Genomic DNA, 19,826 nt, shown 5'->3' on the forward strand with positions numbered 1-19,826 from the left:
TAGGTCCTCCCACCGGTGTCTGCCTATTTATACGCTTAAACCCGCTGCCGTGGGTCGTGATAACAGGACGCGACTGGGAGACTGAGATACACCACAACGCGGTAAGAAATCCTGTTGTTGGCCGAGTGTTGCGGATGGCCGTGAGTGTGTGATTGACCTAAATTATGCAATGATGGTGACACAGCCGCAGTCGCATGTGCTCCTTGTGCCTTATTGGATGCGGGCTGCAGGGACCGCAGCTCGGAGTCAGGAGTGTGGTGGGATCTGTGGGTCCATGAGGATGATGTGTGTGATGGGGCAACAGACTGAAACATCACTCAGGTCCTCCCGTAGTGCTGCAGCAGCCTCCACACATTATATATTTATATATTTATTTATACACGATCTGTTTGAAGTTGGCCCGATTTTGTAACTGACCTGAGGGCTGCTTCGTGCAAATTAGCCCAAGTTGCACAGATGGGGCTGTAGTTGTAGGCCTGTAAAAACCAAACGCACCTTTCAAACACAGTCAGAAAAAAAGAGCAATCCTGCTAAAAAAAAAAAAGAAAAGAAAAGAAATAGAAAAAAAGCAGTACATTTTCAAGCCTTGTTCCCACATTAAGAACAAAAAGGCTGATGGATTTAAAAAAAAAAAAAAAAAAAAAAGTGGGCCTTCATTTTGTCAGTCTGAACGACCACACTGAACATTAAAGGTTTAACATAAAGTTTCACTTGTTTTCCACATATTGCCCACAGTACTCAGTACACGATGTTCCAGAAAAGTATGGTCTGTCCATGCATGAAAAGGGCAGGAAGACAGTACAGCAAGACCCAAAAGTCAACTAACAACAACAATGAAGCCAATGTTTCTATTAATACCACATTTTAGCCTTGACTGGGCTGTGTTTTCCTCTCAGGTAAAGCAGTCTGGGTGATCTGCACTATAACGGTTGTTACTTTGGTTCTGAATGGAGTTTCATTAAACCTCAAAGCTTCAGTAAATAAAGCGCACAGACTTATCCTCATTATTTACTCACCATAATCTCAAAACTATTCAATTGTACAGAGAAACAGGTATAAACAGCAAACCACGGGACAGCACTGTTGTTGCATCATGTGGTATTTACACCTGTGAAAGCATGTAATGCAACATCAGTAACTGATGTACTGAATGATACTGAATAATAGTCCCACTCATTGACGAGGACCAAATTTGCATGTTCAGAGGATTCAATAACATCCAAACCATCCTAAACAAATACTACATGCTGCTGTGCGATTAATTAATCTTGTTTCATTTGCTGATTAAGACGTGAGACACAGTTGAAAGGTCCATGAAAAGCTCATGATTGGACCTTTAAACTGAGATTGTGTCACATATTCTCTTTCCAAGGTCTATAATGAACTTCCTTACTGAACTACATACTTCTGTTTTGTAAACCATATGGGGTGACTTTTGTTATTTTGACCTGTTCTTTATTTTATGGGTAGAAAAAAATTGAGAAATAAAACTATAATCTATAAACCACATACAGTAAGGGACTCGTTTTGGTACACATTGATCTAAGTGTCTGCCAAGTTAAAGCTTTAGCAAAAAACTCCTAACACATTTTATGACTGTAAACACTGTGGAGTTTGTCAAATTGACCAGTGGCATGGAAATACCAGTATCAGCTTGCCAACTGGGGGCACACCGTTCTCCAAACAGGGGCACGCAATGTGTGGAATCCCACTGCTTTCACTGAGAAGGGTAAACAAGCCAGCCACCAAAGACAACCCGGTTGGCTTACAGACACAGGTCAGACAGGGGGGTGCAGAGAGGGGGGTGGGGGCGCACGTGAAATGAGGCGGACTGTATTGGCAGCGGGGAGACATGGGAGTTTTAACAGGAGTGAGGAAGAGCTTTGGGATGCAAGACAAAGGAGGTGTGGGCAGTGTTTTGGTCAGTATGAAACAGGGGCAGGTGGGCACTGTTTGAGTGGCTGGTGGGTAGTGTTTTGGCGGGAGTGTTGTGTGGGAGTGTATGTGTGGTTGTAGTGGGTGGCTGGTGGGTATGAGAGGAGGAGCTCTGATGGTCTGGTCTGTCAGCATGCCAGGACCACATTCTCACCCTACTGCTGTTGAAAGGGGCGGTAAAGACATAAACAGGCCCAGTGGGATTAGGGCCCACTCGGAGGAGTGATCAGAGGGGATTTGCTGCCCGGCGGGCACACAATGGCACTGTCGCGTAACACACAAACACGCGCTACACATGCTCAACAGCAACGTTTCACAACAGACCCGAGCCTACATAAATCTGATTAGAACTCCCTTTTGTTTGGGAAGCGGCACCGGGGTTAACAGAGGCTAGCCTCGCCGCGGGCCACGTTCGATAGGACAGGGGGTGTGTGGACGTTGGCGGGACGGCAAAGAGAAAAGCTGGGGTCACGTTGTGTTGTGGCAGGGTGTTTCCACGTGTGTGAAGCCCCAGACAGACAGGGAGGGTAATGACTGTGTGTGGAAGCACAATAACACGATGAATAAAGGTTTTTTTCCCCCGTCCAGTGCGGGTGTTGTTCTGAGTTAGCCAATGACGGTGGATGGAGACAGGATCTAAGCTAACACGAGACAACAACAACGTTGGCAGACACAAAGACAGCAAGCCAGTTTGAGCCTGTTACAATAATCTGACCCAGAAACATGCAAGCAGTGGGGGTACGAGGCACAAATGGGCCTCTACTGGTAGCTGAATATTAAATGGACGGCTGTAGAATTATCTAGAATTTCTTTCACATTTCTGTCATTCTTCCTCAGTGCCGGCTCTGGCCCAGGCTGCAGCCATGCCTCTTCTGGAAGAGACCACTCTGCAACAAGAGCCACCCACTGTCCCTGTGGTCATCATAGGTGAATGTTTTGCTCTGGTTTCACATTGTTTCTCCACCTCAGCCATAATCATGAACACACAGCTTTTATTGCTGTGTTCTTCTTTATTATGCTAATCCACTTTTCCCCAAATCTGGGTCTGTTTTTAGGCAACGGGCCATCAGGTATTTGTCTGTCCTACCTGCTGAGTGGACACAAGCCCTATCTAGATTCGACAACTGTCCACCCAAACCCAATACTCTACAGGAAGTTGCAGGAGACCAAACACCTACCCATCACTGAACAGGTAAAAAAACAAACCAAAAAACTACAAATTCTTTGCTTAAAAGTACATATGGTCACTCAGATGTCTCTTGATACAGGATCTGGAATATTTGAGTGAAGGTCTCGAGGGGAGGTCAAGGAACCCTGTCGCTGTGCTGTTTGACACACTACTGCACCCCGATGCTGACTTTGGCTATGAATTCCCCCCTGTCCTTCAGTGGAGGAGGGACAAGCAGCAGCACATCCCACATCTGGTGCTTGGGAGGGCAACACCTGGAGGTGCCTGGCATGTAAGCTACAAGGTTTAGTCTGCCACAACATTGCAATGATCCATATTTCCCTCCAATCATTTTATTTTTAACCTTCTCTTCTTCCTCAGGCAATGGAGGGCTCCATGCTGACTATTAGTCTGGGCATCTGGATGGAGCTTCCAGGGGTTAACTACAGAGATTTGACCAATGGGAAACGCAGGTACTGAGAGAGGACAAGGTTCACAGCAAAGACGTGGCTCAGGTCTCAATTTAATTCTGTGCAACTCCTTCCCTCATTGTCCATCTCTTCTCTGTAGGGATGTAACCAGTGACAGAGCCACTCCAGAGGAGATCTCATCCTATTACCGTAACTATGTAAAGCTAAAGGGCCTGCAAAAGAACTTTGTTGACAACATCTACGTGACCTCTGTTCAGAAACTGTGCCGGGGCCACGAGGGGGAAGGTCTGGAAAATGAGCACACTGATCAAGGAGATGGAGGGGTGGGAGACGGTGGGAATGAAGGCTTCGAGGGTAATGGAGTTGAGTGTCTTAACAGTGGAGGCGGGGGGGCTCTTTGGGAAGTTAGGGGATACCAGCAGGTGCAGAACGACACGCATGTCCCCTTCTCTCTGTTTGCTGAGAATGTAGTCCTGGCCACTGGTGCATCCGATTCACCGGTTCGATTAGGTGTAGAGGGGGAGGACCTGCCATTTGTATTCCACAGCATCTCAGACCTGGGTTTGGCCATAAGTCGAAGAAAACTGGATATGAACTCCGATCCGGTTTTGATCGTAGGTGCCGGTTTAAGCGCTGCAGATGCAGTTCTTTGCTGTTGTAACAGCAACATCAGAGTGCTGCATGTCTTTCGTAAGAGTGTAGAAGACCCAGAGCTCATCTTCAAACAGCTGCCGAAGACCTTGTACCCAGAATACCACAAAGTCTACCACATGATGTGCTCTCAGACCTACACAAATGTGGCTCCCTCCTCTGCTTCAAACAGACCCCAGGCAGTTAGTATTGCCTCTTCAGTATGTGCCAAGATGTGCCCAAAGCCCCAGCTTGCCGCAGGTAACACGGCTGGTAATGCCAGCATCAGCCTGTTTCCTGACTACACCAGTTTCCCAGAACACTGTGTGGTGTCCTTCCAGTCTGACATGAAGTGTTTGCTGCAGGGGAACAACTCCCTCAAGGCATTCAAGATCTCCATGGCCCTAGTGCTGATCGGGACCAACCCAAATTTGTTTTTCTTGAAAGGGCAGGGCCAGTACCTGGGTCAGGATCCAACAAAACCCATCTCCTGCAAGCAGAACCCCATTGACATCCACCCCTACACTTTTGAGTGTACCAAGGAGCCAGGTCTATTTGCTATGGGCCCACTGGTGGGAGACAACTTTGTTCGCTTTTTGAAGGGTGGCGCTTTAGGCATCGCCTCCTGTCTGCTGAAGAGACTCAAGAAGAAAGGGAAGCTCATCAGTAACGGAGGGAATAACTTCATTTGAAAACATGATGATAAAAAGAGCAGTACACGTTGGTCGTAGAGCACAACATTCAAGCGCTCCTACCAACAAGAGTTTAAATGTTTCAATCATTAATACAGTGTTTTCTCATCAGCTAGGGCATTTTTAAAACTTTGAGACCAAAAAGACAATGGATGTACACTAATTAGTTTCTAAAGAAACAAAAGACAGCTTTCAAGAGTCTTGTCTGACTTCATAAGAAGTCCCCAGAAGTCCAAGCTACTGTGTGCCAATGTTTTCTAGTCAATCTGTAACCTCAGAACTGAATGGGACCTTATTTTCATCAGGGTTATTTATTCTTTCACCATGTGTCTTTCAATACATTTACTAACAACACTTAAACTGCTGTCCTGTCACACTTTAAGTCTTATTTTAGTCTAGCCTTTAGGAGAGAGAACTCTCACAAGTAGAGGACACTATGCTCCATGCAACCCACTCTTGTGTAAGTCATGGATACTCACAGGGCAATCTGTGGTCCCGCTTACAAAGCTAGGATCATATGATCTCTGGGTTATACAGCCTGGAGTGGTGAGTGTTTGCAATAGTGGACGAACACAAGATTGATTTCAGAAAGTGACATGACGAGTTCATGGATGAGCAATGTTAATGTTCCTGATAATTCTGAGCCTACCATGCTTTTTCTTTTCTTTTTTTTTTAAAAAGTTTTTAAACAGGATTCTTCGTTTAGCTGCTATTGTAGGTAGTTGGAGCCATATACCCAAAAAAGTAAGAAACGTCTAATAGATCTTACCTGTTCCTGGTTGGTAATAGTGTTACTGAAAGGCTTTCTATGCAAATGATTTCACTTGCAGATCTGAATGTATTCTTGGGAACCCATTGCTAATTTTACTCTTTGGACTAAGCATAAGATATGGTCATTAAAGGATCATTCTGTTCTACATTTTTCTTCCGTTTATTAATTTAATTAATTTAAATTACAAGATGAACATCTTCAGATAAGTTCTCCACTCTCCACTTTTGTTGAGATTTACATACAGAACAGCAAATTTTATAGCACAAGAGACTACTTCATGCACACCGTCTTTTTCCGGATAATAATGTTTGCTGATTGTTTTGTTTGCACAGGTTTGACTTTCCAGATAAATTGTGAATGCCTCTGCCATTTGGCAGCCAACTTTCCATTCTGTGACATGGAAACCTCACATCAAATTAACCCATGCTTTAAATTGTGTTGCCCCAAAATGATAAATTTATACAAAATAAAGATGGGCATGGCGTTCACAAAGAGAGTTCTATGATGGTAAAATATGATTTGAACGAAATAGGATTAACCAAGAAACACCAGTGTGGTCCTTTACCGTTATCGTTGTAAGATAATTATGTTTTTTTTTTGCGGTAATTGCGTAATTAAGATAATTTATCTAGACCCCCACGGTTATAGCATTTATAGCAGATTCATTTTGGCGAGTCAGTGCCACCTCATATTAATCTAAACCCAAAATAGTTACACATGGAGAGAATGGATGGGCAGTAAAGCACACTTGCAAAGTACCCATTTTTACAATCATACCATCCAAATAATTTGAATATATTTTTACAAACCAAATCTTATTATCCTCCCTGTATATTTCTAATTACATTATGCTATTTTCAACATTGCTATCGCTGTGAAGGCAAGCCCCATCTTGAAAATATTCAAATCAACCTGTGTGCATGACTGGGGAATATGTACATTTTATATAGTTTATCACTGTTGTCGTATCATAGGTTTGTCAAACATGGCGTATAAAACTAAACAGCAATTACCAGTCAGACTTCTACCACAACTGAGATACACCAACTAAGCAGGTTTGCAAATCATACGATCAACATCAGATGGAGGACTTGTAGGGCTAATTTTTTTTGGTTGTTTTTTCATATTGCCTAACTCTAACTCTTCATGAGTGTATATATAAAAATTCTTCTTCCATTTTTTAAATACAGCTTCACGACAAAAAGCCAATATTGTTTTATTAAGTGCCAAATAACTTTAGACAGGTTGTGAGCAGTGACAGTAGCAATCTATTCCTCATTTCTGCTATATATTCCTTCCTTTCAGTCATTTAAGTACATACGTTTCTTGTGTGCCGCTCACGCACAGCTCATGGTTTGTTTATTGTGATGTGACATACATTATCCATGTATGGAGACATTTTTCCTCAGCCCCCTTCAACACAATATAGTAGTCAGAGTAAGTGTTGGGGGTAATACATTAATAAATAATACGTTACTGTAGTCACATTACTTTTTTCGACTAACAAAGTAGTTTAACACATTGCTGTAAAAGTTTTGGTTATCATATAACAGTTAACTAGTGAAAATGTTGTTTCTTGTGCTAAATGTTGAATTTCAGCTGAATTATCCTTTGATGCTTTTTTTTTTTCACTGACTTCTGAGTATTGTTTTGATATAAATATTAAATATATGCATGCAGGCATGAAGCATTGCCTAGCAGCAGCTACTGTGAGCAGAAGACAGAAAAGTGCTATGAGGACAGACACTGGAAGGGTTTTAGCCAGTACATTTAAGGAGTGCAGAGGAGACTGGGTGGCTATAAAGTGGAGATAACTCTTAATATAATTTTGAACTTAAGACAAAAATACGATCCTGTTATATCTAGGTTGGACACATCTGCCCACTGCTGTCAACTCCAAGAGCAATATGCTTGCTTAATAAAGCACTGACAGATTTACTGTGTGTCCATGTACTTTACAGTTTAGCCCAGATTTGTATGGATTTTAGAAAGCAACTCATAAGTAGTAGTATAAATTTGCTTTTGTCACTAAGTAATAAGCAAAAAATTGCAATAGAGAAAAGAACTGTGTTTAAAGGCCAGTCTCCTTGTTTTTTGGCACTCTGCTACCCATGAAAACCTTTTATTACTGCACAACTGATTGCTGAGCCAACTCTCTACTCGTATATGGCATTCACCTTGAATATGAAGAGACAGGTGGGCTTCAACCATCTGCACAGGAAGGCCCATGGATGTTCTGGCATGACGACTACTTATCTGAACAGCTTCAGATCTGTAAAAGTGCCTGCAGGGTTGGCTCATCATAGATCGTTTAAGAAATGGCAACTTGAATCCCTTTTAAGTTTCTAGTTCAGCTAAAACCAGGGAACACATTTGGTCTTAACTTCAAAACGAAGGAATAGCTGCTTTCAGCATGTGGAGTTTTAATGCTCTCTTGTACAACTGAAGAGTTTTTAATGTTTTGTATGCTGCATTTTTTATTATTGACAAATAAAAACTTTGAGGAAAATCAATGAACATGAGACTATTTTGTTCCATTGCTTGCTGTCAGTGGCTTAATTAGTGGAGAGTAAGAAGACAATTATGGGTAGATAGAACAGGAAGAACATCAAAACAGTGATAAACATTTCTGATACTGTTAGCAGTTATGAAGAGTTTGCATTCATTAATGTTACACTTGACATAAAGATAGGACTTATTTTATCAAATTATTTCTGGTGTCCTTTTTACGTGGTGATAGAGTCTGACATACTTGACCAGTGCCACTGAAATAAATTCACCCTGTAGGACGTCAAGATGAAGGCATTTCATCTTCTCTTGGTTAGTTTGGTGGGGTTGTACCTGAATAGAGAGAGACAGACACACACACACACACACACACACACACATAAGCACATGAACACACGCACGCACGCACACACAGATGTGTATTTCATAGGCCTGTCCATGTCAGGATGGGCTTTTAACATTCCTCATGGATCATTCCTCAATGTCCTTAGAGGCATTTTGAACAAACAATAAAAACAGCCCAAATTAAGCGCTGTAAAACACGGACAGTGTTTGAACAGCTGAAAGCAAACAGGCTTCCTATAAACCACGTCTGGAAACTTCGTTTAGACCTACCAAAAAAATACCGGATTGTTTTCTTAGCAGCAGAGACTGTTCCCCCGGCTACGCATGACTGACTGAGCATGACTCAGTGATCAAACAGCTCAGCCTTGACACACACACACAAAATCAATCTCAGACTGTCTCTTTTCTGCTTAGTCAAAAGAAAACACGGTAGCGGCGGCAGAAGCAGCAGCGCCAGCTTACATCACCTCTGTTACCCTGGTAACCACTGTGATGAAAGAATTACTATGTTGTGATTGGTTAAACTGAGGCTACAGTGGCCCCATATCCATAATTCTCAGTTCATTATGTTGTCTGCAACTGATTATAATGACTGAGGCGGCACAGACAGAATCTTAAGAGGATTTTTACCAGCTTGACTAGCATATATACTAAGTGAGGGCCAAGCAAGTCTAGTACAAGCGACACAGTGTAAATTCAACAGCTAACAGGGGAAAGTCTCTCTTGCCTCCCATGAGCTCAGATCTAAATCAGAAAGGTGTTACTACCGAGGAGACAAAAGGGGAAACATTTATACCTGCCTGGCAAAACAATAAGAACAAAACGGGGCTCAAAATCATTTACAATACCTTGTACTGAATTAATGGAATAACATTAAGTGTAGATGATGTCTCAGTTTAATCCACAATATTGTTTTAAACTATTTTAGACAGAATTCCTAAGAAATAAGATATTGATAAAGAAATTATTTGAATTACTTTCTACTGTCTTATGACTTTCTATGCACATATCAACCAATGAACCTAACAGACATGAGATGAGTCTTCACATAGTAGAAATCTTACAAGGGTTTTAAGGAAGCTGTGATGAGGGAAACAAGGTTACAATAAATCTTACAGAAAACAAATTTCTCACCTAAAGAGGTCATCCCCTAGGGTCTCGTCCCGTCTGCTCTGACGCGCCTCCTGAAACAAACACAGGATCAAATCACGAGTGCAAGGCTCAGAAAGGTCACGAACAGACTGGAGGGACAGAGTGACAATAGTACCTCAGCTGTATCTTTCAGCCACTCGTCCAGTTCAGAGTTCTTGCCCCTGTTGTGAACCAGCAGATCAGACCCTCCAATGACGTGCCGTGCGCCCGCTCCAACAGGCACGCACATCTGTCACATACACACAAGGGAAAAAAACCTGAAAATTATTGTGCACATGATTTGTTTTTATCTGATGAAAATTCTAATTGTCACTCAAAAGGTGGGCTGTATAATTATAATGCATAATTATTGGAGGACAAAATATTTAAACTACATCTGCTGGCACACGTGACTACAAGCATTTCAACTGAATACATCACTGCAGCGCCTGTTTTATAATTGAAGTGCTGTTTCTAAATGTCTGACCTTGCGGAAACATTTGAAGTTCTTTGCGTTGCTGATGTCCTGCATCGTCTGTGGTTTGATTTTTGGAGGTGCGGTCACAGTGAGGGACCTAAACTCCACTAACACCAGCTTTTTAGGAAGGTCTTCATCAATGTTTGACTCCTGCAAAACAGCATATTAGGAAGTTAACTTTTGTCTAGATTAATGCCTTTTTAATACACAACAACCAAAGTAATTTTAACAACAACAACATAGAGTACAGGCAGTTGTAAAATATCTTCTGTGAATCCTAGTAATTTATGACAAACACTTTGCTCACAGTAGTCTTAATACAACTATGGCCCTCATCCACTTTAGAAAACAGCTGACCGATATCAGACTCTTGAGGCTAACACCAATATGAATATTTGTCAGTTAAAAAATACATGAGCTGATATTTGATTTTTTTAACATGCATATGCATAACATATATAGCCATTTTTGAGAAAGATCTTTTTGGTTATTAAAGAACAGTAAACTTGTCAGCTCTGTGCTGGGGAAAGTGGCTCTAAAATAACTCTAACATGTCTTTGACATATCTGTACTGCAGTTTCTTATCAGCTGATATAAGATTATATTGGCCCATTAAATTAGGCTATCAATTATCTATACATAGTAAAATGTGTTGGGTGAGCATGTCTACGGAGGCCTGATATTCATATTAAATGATGTTTTGACCTGTCATTAGGCCCTGAAGTGCTTATCAGGCTGTGGTGTCATAAATCTGCTGGGTCCCAGTAGAGGATGAGAGGACACCATTCGCTCGTAGTCCCACACAGGAAACATCATTGGAGGTACAACAAAGTATACATTGGCTAGACACTTGTCTAGACACTCTTGGATGCCGGTAAACACTGAAATGTGGGTTTATGATCTGAGATTGAACCTGTGTTAAACTGGAGTCAAAATGTTTGATGTACCATTTAACAAACACTGTTGGCTTGGAGCCACAGGAAACAGTCTGAGTCAGTCAGAGTTTAACATGTCCAGTGCTTCCCACCTGTCCTGAGATTCAGAGGCATTTAAAAAAGGAAATGCTCATTTGGACAAATAAAGCATCTGGGTACAGCTAGAAAATGAAGCTGACTCAAAGGGAGGATGAGAGACAAACCTGTCACGGCAAGAGATTTTTCACAAGACTTACTTGGACCTCCTGCTTGATTTTAACTGTCTTCAAAGGCGTCTTAGTCTCTTCTTTAGGCTGGCAAATATCTGCTTTGAGTAGTTCTAAATCCTGCAGGAATAAAAGTATAAAAATGCGCAGTTATAGTGAAACGTAATTGAATATAAAACTGAGGAGTGAAGTAATCGTGTGTGTTGCGACAGTTTAGGGTTTAATGTATTTTCTCTATATTCCTCGATAGACAAAAGAACAGTGTCAAACTGACAGTAAATCCTCACCTCAATGAAAGACACCTCATCATCTTCAAAGGGCTGTATGTTTTTACTTGTAATGGCAGGTGACACTTCTGGAGGTTTGCTTGACTCATTACAAGTTGACCTGTATTCTGAAGGATGGACCTGCTCTGTCTTGATGGACACCAGAAGATGCTCAGATTTTTTAAGGTCCTTCTGGGAAACCGGCTCTTTTTGCATACTCTCCTGTGTCTTTTGGTCGGTTCCATTTTCCTCTAGGCAGACCCGTTGCCTTTTGCTTGAGGACGAAGTCTGCACAGTATTCAAACCTTGTTTCTGTTCAGTTGAACACGGCTTTGTCAGATGTCCTTTCTGGCTTTGATTACCTGAGGGTCTCTCATCAAAACAGTCCATATCCACAGACATAAAAGCCTCCAGTTCATCCACCCCCATCTCCATCTCCATCTCCATCTCCTTCCTCTTTCTACCCTGAGGCTCATTCTGGGCAGCGTGGGAGACCATTTCTGACTGAGCCTCTGACTGTTCAACAAAAAGTTCAGCTGATGTCCGCAATGTTGCCGCAGGGACTCTGTCTGAACGCGAGTATAATTCTTGAGAAGTGACTGAGGTGTTAGGCCGTTTTGGCTCTGACATAACAGTGGAGAGCTCGTCCTCCTTCAAAGACCTTGATGAGACAATGACATAGAGAGATGTTACTAGCACATGCTAAACTAGAATATCATGACCCCTCAGGGTGACAACTATCTGTCCATCTATCTTCTAAACTGCTTATCCTGTTCATGGTCCCAGGGAGCTTATACTGTATTGCTGCCAGTCAAAAGTATGTTTATTGTTATTGAGTAAAGCAGCTGTACAGTTAGTGCACTACATTACTATCAACAAGCACTAATGTTTACCTTTTTTTGTTGATAGATTGAAAGAAACTGGTCAGAGTTGATTGTTTCTGTGGGGAAGCTTGTGCAGAGATTTTTGCTTTCTGAGGCGACTGCTTCTGTATGAATGTCTTCATGCCACTGTTGGTCCTAGGGAGGGATGACTGAGACCTAAAGCCACTACTGCCAGCTCCTGGAACTGTAAAAACATTAAGTGATTAGACTGTTACAGCATGACAGGTATTCAGCTGATGCTCCAATGAGTGAATTCAAAGGATAGGTCAACATTTTGGACAAGTGCGCGTCAATGCTGAGAGGTAGATGAGAAGACTGATATCTCATATCTGTCCACTATGTCTTTTCTGAGCATAAACAGTGGAAACAAGGGGAAAACAGCTAGCCTGGCTCTTTCCAAAGGTAACGAAATCCACCTACCAGCACCTATTAAGCTCACTGATTAACACTTTATATCTCAGAATGTGCCTCACTGCAGTCGCCACTTGGCCACCCCAAAATAAAGCTGACAAATGGAGCCCAATGCATAACAGGGATGCACCAATACAACACATTGGATTGGTACTGGCACTAATACTTAAAGATCTATATGGGATGGAGGTGACTGATCCACATTACACACTTTCACTTTCACTTTCAATTGTGTTATAGAATTTACACAGAGGGTTGTAACAAACCCTTCAGAACATTTTATCTAAATGTACTAAAGCCAAAAAATGTTGTTGACAATAAAGGAGCTCTAGAAATTGTGTCTGTTGTTCATTATGCAGAGACCTGATTATGGACAATTACAATTAAAAAGAAATTATGTGCAGATACGGTAAAGCTCCACGTCATGTTACACAGAATAAGCAATTTCACACAGATTTCAAATTGAAGAAGAAACAGGGCACTGGTATTGGACTGGTGCCAGAATTGGTATCAGGAGAGAAAAAGCTGGGTCCATGCATCCCCAATTCATTCATGCAGCTACCTGCGGGTTTAGACTCAGGCTTCTTCCACAGCGAGTCTGTGTTCTCCACGTTATTGAATGATGAGCTCATTGTATCAGCCACAATGCAGTGAGTGGACGTCCTCTGAGCTTCTGGTTTGGATCTCCGGAGCTCACTGCCTTGTCTCTTGTCAGGAGTCTCCCCTACCGCTGTCACCCCTGTAACTTCACATTGCTCTGTCCTGTGAAATGAGTGAAATAAAACACATTAGAAAGAGTTTCTAGAACAAGTGGAAGCATTCAAAGCTTGAGCAGATGTGTGTGTGTGTTTGTCGGTACCCCTGTGACGTCTCTGTGTTAACTGCGTATGCTGTGATGTTCTGAGATGCTGCCGGTAACACCGTCTCGTCCACCGCCACACTCTGTGACAGCGAAGCACTCGGAATTCTGGGTTTCATTTTTGGTGCCGAACCTAAAAAGTACAAATTAATCAACGAAAAATTTTCACGCAAGAGAAGAATGATATAAAATAAAAAAATAAAGAAAGCAATCAGAGCTCTTCTGTCTGGTCACCCACCAGAGTCTGGTATTAGACTGGATGGATTGCAGTACTTGTCACAAGAAGCATAGATGGCAGCCAAACCAATTTCAGACTCAGTGATGACTCGAAGGCCTTTTCTGTGTCAGTGGAAAAAGGAGAAATGCCAGACAGAGTTTAAAGTGTTAAAAGAAATCAGCACTTTGACAAGAAAATTCCTAAAACACACTATTAAGTGCTTTTCTGCAGAAGAACAGGAGTTTATGTAAACCTTTGAACAATGTTGTAAACAGAGTTTGCCCACTCCATGGTAGAGGGGAGCAGAGTTTGGGAGCTGCCTGTCATGGCATCGACCACACAGCTCTGTGGAGACTCCAGCAGGGCCCGCGGCAGAGAGCCATCCTCCAGCAGCTGACTCCTGCCACCTCCAAAACTCACAGCTGCACTCAGACGTTTCAGCTGCAAACAACAAGAGCAGCAATTACACAAACATGACTGTATATCCGTACAGCAGAGAGACAGACGGAGTGACTGTGTGTCTAGTGACGATAAACTTTTTTTTGGTATTTCTCCTGATTGAGTGGTGGCCCAGTCGAAGCTCTTCGAATGTTAGTCTGACTGAAGTGATTGTTTGAGGAGAAATTCACTGTTGTACTCATGTACACTTACAGCTTCAAGCTTGGAAAACACAGTAACATTCACTGATGACAGTCAACTAGAACTGACATTAAATATGAATTGCAGCGGGCAGAGTTTCACACCTCAATATAAAGGGCATATGCAAGTGTTTTTTGTCAATGAAGTAACAAAAAAACAGATTTAAAATGGTAATGTCAATGTCGAAGTCATAGGAGATGTTCATTACCAGCCGTAAAGCAAAAGACCTCACTTCATTTTGGTGTGTCAACAAAGCCAAGAAAGACGGCTCAGATGAGTTTGCTGCCCTCTGGTGCACTTGACCTCATCTGGAGGTTCAGATTTTTATTCATTTAAGATTTATGGCTTTGGTGGTAGCAAAGGTAAAGTGAAGACACACTAATAAGAAATGATTAGTCAGTTAATTTATCAGTTTTTTAATTGCAACTTCTTACAGATTTGTCGGTTAGAGTTAAAAAAAAAAAAAAAAAGACTTGATTTGACTTGATTTTTCCTTCATGTTAAAAACAGTGTTGCTTGCTTCATGTATGCATGTAAAATATTTAAATAAAACTTTAGACTCTGGTAAATTGTAACGGACATACAGCAATTACAGTACAGGTAGATACTTTTGATGAAGGCCACAATAAATTTAAATAAACTAGAAAATAAACTGAAAATATTTCATCTGTGGTGAAAATAATCATTAGTTGCAGCATTAGTTGCAAACAGGCTCTCCACTGGAGCACCGCGTCTCCCAATGGGTATCTGGCTGCTGACTGCCTGGCAACTGATGTTCAGTTGATAAACATGAAGCTAACAAGATCATCATGCGACTTTCCATCGCTTTTGAAGCTGATGACTGAAAAACAAGTGGGCAATGTAAAGCCTATTACAAGTGCACATTTCTATAACTCTCATTTGTTTTGTTATCCTTGACTGACTGGGTGACAACTACAGAGCAATATAACGGATGACCTGAAATCCTGCTGCTGTGTGTCTAGTTACCTGGTGGTTTGATATTTGTATAACACAAAGAAAGAGGTTGACGTACCTGTTTGGCACTGAGGAATATGAAGGTCTTTCCAGTGAAAAGCTGTTTACGAAGTGGAATCTCTCCAAGGTTAACATCCTCTGCACTCAAGCTGGGCTCATCAATGTCAGGGATGAAACTTCAGAACAGCAAAGATGAGATAATGTTCAGTGTGGCCTCTGTTTGGTTTATCCTTAAGCACAATCCCAACAGGAAGCGTTCTTAGAGTGTTTCTGACGTCCGTCAGTCGCACAGAACAGATACACCTCCACTTTATTAAATGGTATTATATATTATATATATTATATGGTGAACCCACAGCTGTTTAAATCGCACACATATTTGTTTGTGTTGTTGCTGTTTATGTGTTTTGAACCCTTAACCATGTCTCCACTGACTGATCAGGGCTCTCAGTCTGTCTGTGAGCTGTATGTTTTACTAACTTTACCTGGAGATTCCTCACAATCACTGAAAATCAATGAATCAGCAGGCTGCATAGAAAGCTGATGTGGAGTTGACATGAAAATTGTCTGGGTTTAGTAACTTTCTGCAATCCGTCAGCCTGCTGAAGACAGAGTCATTGTGGATTGGATGCTGCATAGACGCTTCCTATGTGGATTCCCAGTTGGTGTGAATGTCTGCCCATAAGGATGGATTATATTGTACCTCTCAGCTTTAGGAGGGGGTAATTTTTGCTGAGCAGCTTTGCTGAGCTCTGAGAAGAACTCTGGCTTCACGATGGAACGGCAGCACAGCAGAGCAGAGATAGTCTAATCAGGAAAACAGAAAGCACATCAACACATATTCAGGGAAAAAACAACACAGCACGTGTGCTAATGAGGGTACCAAGTCTGGTCGTGACCTTGATGGTGACTTTAGCAGTGGACATGGCCAGGTGGGTGCAGTCCTGTGTCCAGGTGTTGACCAACTTTCCACCCACAGCCAAGAGGTCCTGAGAGAGGGACGTCTTGATATCATTGTTCAAACATGACGTACACACCACTGGCCTCTGATGGTCCACGCTGAGACGAGTTTATGAAATGAAAATTAAAAAGTGTGAGTGCAATCAAAACTAAAAGATGCCGGAAAAAGTCCTGGTTCTGTGATACAAAGCAGAACTGACCAGATCTCCCTTCAGTTACATACCTGAAGTTGCTGTGAAAGACCCCGAATGTAACACTGTCCCCTGACTTCAGGTTCACTTCTGTGTTCTCTGTCAAGCGCTGGCTGTTGACAAATGTACCGTACTTGGAGGTGTCTTTCAGAGTCAGAGTCTAGGAATAAAATTCATGAGAGAAACTCGTGAAATTGTCCATCAATCAAACAAACCTTCCTATATCGTTCTGTTCAGTTATTCATATCTCAATGAGAAACCCATCCAGGTGTCAGAACAGAGAGGACTACAGCGTTGGCTACAAGCTAAACAGGTGTCATCCTGAAGTAATAATAAGGCCACTGTGATTCTGATTATTTTGAGCAGTAACAGTTAGAGCATTACTTATGGTACGGTAGGTTTATGAATAGAATAGAATAGAATAAAATATCAAAAAGTGCACATTAAAAAGAAAGACAAATCCAGAGGACATGGAGAAACAGAAACATTTATGTTACAGGGTGGTTTTAACATGCAGTGTATTAACGATAAGTTAATAATCCCCTTTAGACACAAGAAAGAAAAAGGTGCATGTGCGTATTATAATAAAGTCAAATCTCTGAGCAGTCCATTTTATACAACTAGGTGGTGTCATACTTCTGGTTCTGGCCACAATTTAGTACTTTGTTTCCGTTTTAGTTCAATTGTGCTGGTGCAACAGCTCCACCTTCTGTGCAAAAGTGCCATCACACAGGAAATATTTTCCAAATGACATCATGTTCCTCATCTACCTGACACTATTAGAAGGGTCGGGTGACGTGTCAAATAAATATGTCAGTTACACAAACTGTAACACAAACACTGCACTGTAACGCTTAGATAAGCAAAACCTTGCTGGTGTGGGAGTGTTAGTTGCACTTTACACCTGTCTTTGGTCAGGTGCTTGTCCACACACACGCGTTCACGCCTCATTTCAAGTGAATATTGACTTTTATTGTCACAAGAGCTCAATGTGTTACCTCTGAGAAGAGGTGGCAAAATACACACATTGTTCTCACAAGCATAAGTACACGTACTTGTGTAACAAAAGACTCTGGTGAATGTGGAAATACTGACTCAACTTCCATAGTGAAGTAGAAGTGAAAAGGTGCAGGCTTTATGATTTCTCTTAAAAAGGCCATAGATGGGGGAATGCCATGTGTTGGCTGGTTCACTTTCATCAGTGTCCCTACTAGTTTTTAAGTGTGTATGGATAATTCTGTTCACGAGACGCTGTTTCTCTGCGGTCGAGTCTTCCTCTCGTCTGTGTTGTCTTGTTACATTTGTCGATTTGCACCGATGGATACATAAGGGGGTCTTTTTTTAGTTGAGTTTTTGCCCCATCCATTTAGGTTGAAGTTGGTTTTCATGGTGGGAAAGTCAACGCCAACAGAATCCGTTGTACCCAAGCTGACCACATCCTCTGTTAATGATTGTAAGAGTGTGATATTAACCTTTAGACTGTCTGGAGAATTTTCTCTGGAACTACAGAGGAAAGTAAAGATGTGAACAGATCAACCAACTGAACTTGGTCAGTAGGATTTTCTTTTTGCATTTTGTTAGAAATGTAGTTCCAGCTACAGAGACATGACGACTTCTGTGTGTTTCTATATACTGATTAACCTGTCCAATATTTATGGAAAAGCACAATATAAATTACATTAGTTGTGGTATTGTACATTGACACTTTACATATGATGGGCTCAGTAAATTATTAAAGCAAAGCAGATTATGTTGAAAACATTCAGTCCATCCACTAATTAACTATGTCTGTACATGCTGGATGACGTTTCTTTGATCATATCCTCGTCTCATTTCGCTGTCGCTCTCTCACCTGGTCAGTAACAGTGAGGTGAGCGTGGGCCCTGCTGATGGACTGGTCGTTGGGTAGCAGGATGTCACAGTTCTTACGCCCCACCACGTACTCTTTACTGGAGATGAGATAGTGGGTCTCACCTGTGAGTGACAGGAGGCAAGTTATGGACATGCCAATGTAAAATTACAAGACAATCCAACTGTGATTTTATAAACATATCTTCTTATATGAAAAGTTGGAGAAAAATCCTTAATTGCTTTAATCGTCTGCACTCAAAAACTAACTTGGTCAAGGCGTTAACCTGCTAGCTAAGTGGTTAAGCTAGCGCTAAAATGTCAGCCACGACACAAAAAGTTACCTCCAGGCTGCGAAGGAGTCAATATCCACATTTTAGTGCTTTTGATGCTGTTTTATAGATTCAAACCACCAGTAAGTCAGGAGAAAATCAACATTTTAAAAGCACGGATCCATTTACAGCACACATCAACAATGAGGACACGCGCCTCCGAGTGACGCATGAATAATGCGACGCTGCTCTCCTTTCAAAATAAAAGTCTGCTCCCTCAGGCTGGTGTTGCCCATGATGTCCCTGACACTGGGGAAAAAGAAGGAAAACAAGGCTTTCCATTTGGGAAAGTATCTAAGTACGTTTATACAAGTACTGTCGACTATTTAAGTGCAGTTTTGAGGAAGTACAACTTTGAGGTACTTGTGCTTTTCGTGGGTATTTCCAGTTTCTGCTACTTTAAACTTGTATTCTGCAACAATTCAGATGCAAATATTGTGCTTTTTTCTCCACTTGAAAGGCGCCACAAGTTATAACTTAAGTGATTTTGCAAATTCAGATTAATGATACAAAATATAATAAAACAAACAAATGTATTGTATTATGAATTTTTGGTTAAGACTTTATTGATCCCAAGTGGAATTGACAAATTATTTTTAATACATCAATGATCATAATCCAGTAATATGATATAAACAAACTTTTGGTACTTTAACATATTTTAATGCTAATACTTTTGTACCTTTACTTTAGTACAACTTTGAATATAGGACTTCAGGTTAAGGTTAAGGTTTTGGTGCACTGAATTCCTTGTAGAGTTATATGATGTCTTCGATATGCTTGTAGATATTGATGAAGTTGTCAAATATGTTGGTAATAGTGCAATATAAATTCTGTTTTAGGGCGAGTTCCCTATTTTGTATGACATTACTCAACTGTGGAGCAAGCAAGTAACAGAGCAATTAAATAAGTATAGTAAACAGATAAATAACAAATAACCAGAGATTATACATACACCAGACATATGTTTTATTCAGTCTTATGACATGAACCACAAACAATCCAGACATTCA

At 41.4% G+C, this 19,826-nt stretch overlaps 2 protein-coding genes across 3 annotated transcripts; one reads left to right on the plus strand and one right to left on the minus strand.

Moving 5' to 3' along the window:
* The first annotated feature begins 918 nt into the window (after positions 1 to 918).
* osgin2 (oxidative stress induced growth inhibitor family member 2) lies at positions 919 to 4,878 on the plus strand. The gene is made up of 6 exons (XM_070835848.1): positions 919 to 928; positions 2,773 to 2,862; positions 2,991 to 3,127; positions 3,204 to 3,395; positions 3,485 to 3,576; positions 3,674 to 4,878. Exons 2-6 carry the CDS (start codon positions 2,799 to 2,801, stop codon positions 4,854 to 4,856), a joined length of 1,668 nt encoding a protein of 555 aa, XP_070691949.1. The 5' UTR covers positions 919 to 928; positions 2,773 to 2,798; the 3' UTR covers positions 4,857 to 4,878.
* A 2,735-nt stretch (positions 4,879 to 7,613) lies between these two features.
* Positions 7,614 to 18,961, minus strand: nbn (nibrin). Of its 2 annotated transcripts, none has more exons than XM_070835224.1 (17): positions 18,826 to 18,961; positions 18,486 to 18,607; positions 16,666 to 16,793; positions 16,382 to 16,541; positions 16,186 to 16,289; positions 15,541 to 15,658; positions 14,122 to 14,309; positions 13,890 to 13,990; positions 13,652 to 13,784; positions 13,355 to 13,554; positions 12,391 to 12,559; positions 11,519 to 12,158; positions 11,262 to 11,351; positions 10,100 to 10,240; positions 9,749 to 9,862; positions 9,616 to 9,665; positions 7,614 to 8,469 (listed from the first exon to the last, which is right to left on the minus strand). In XM_070835224.1, exons 1-17 carry the CDS (start codon positions 18,854 to 18,856, stop codon positions 8,436 to 8,438), a joined length of 2,523 nt encoding a protein of 840 aa, XP_070691325.1. In that variant the 5' UTR covers positions 18,857 to 18,961; the 3' UTR covers positions 7,614 to 8,435. The 2 variants fall into 2 exon arrangements, with proteins under 2 accessions (XP_070691325.1, XP_070691324.1); XM_070835223.1 differs by having other exon boundaries at positions 12,391 to 12,565.
* Between the last annotated feature and the right edge of the window lie 865 nt (positions 18,962 to 19,826).

This window comes from Pempheris klunzingeri, chromosome 8 (genome assembly GCF_042242105.1).
Source record: "Pempheris klunzingeri isolate RE-2024b chromosome 8, fPemKlu1.hap1, whole genome shotgun sequence".
In the NCBI taxonomy this organism is placed as follows: Eukaryota; Metazoa; Chordata; class Actinopteri; order Acropomatiformes; family Pempheridae; genus Pempheris; species Pempheris klunzingeri.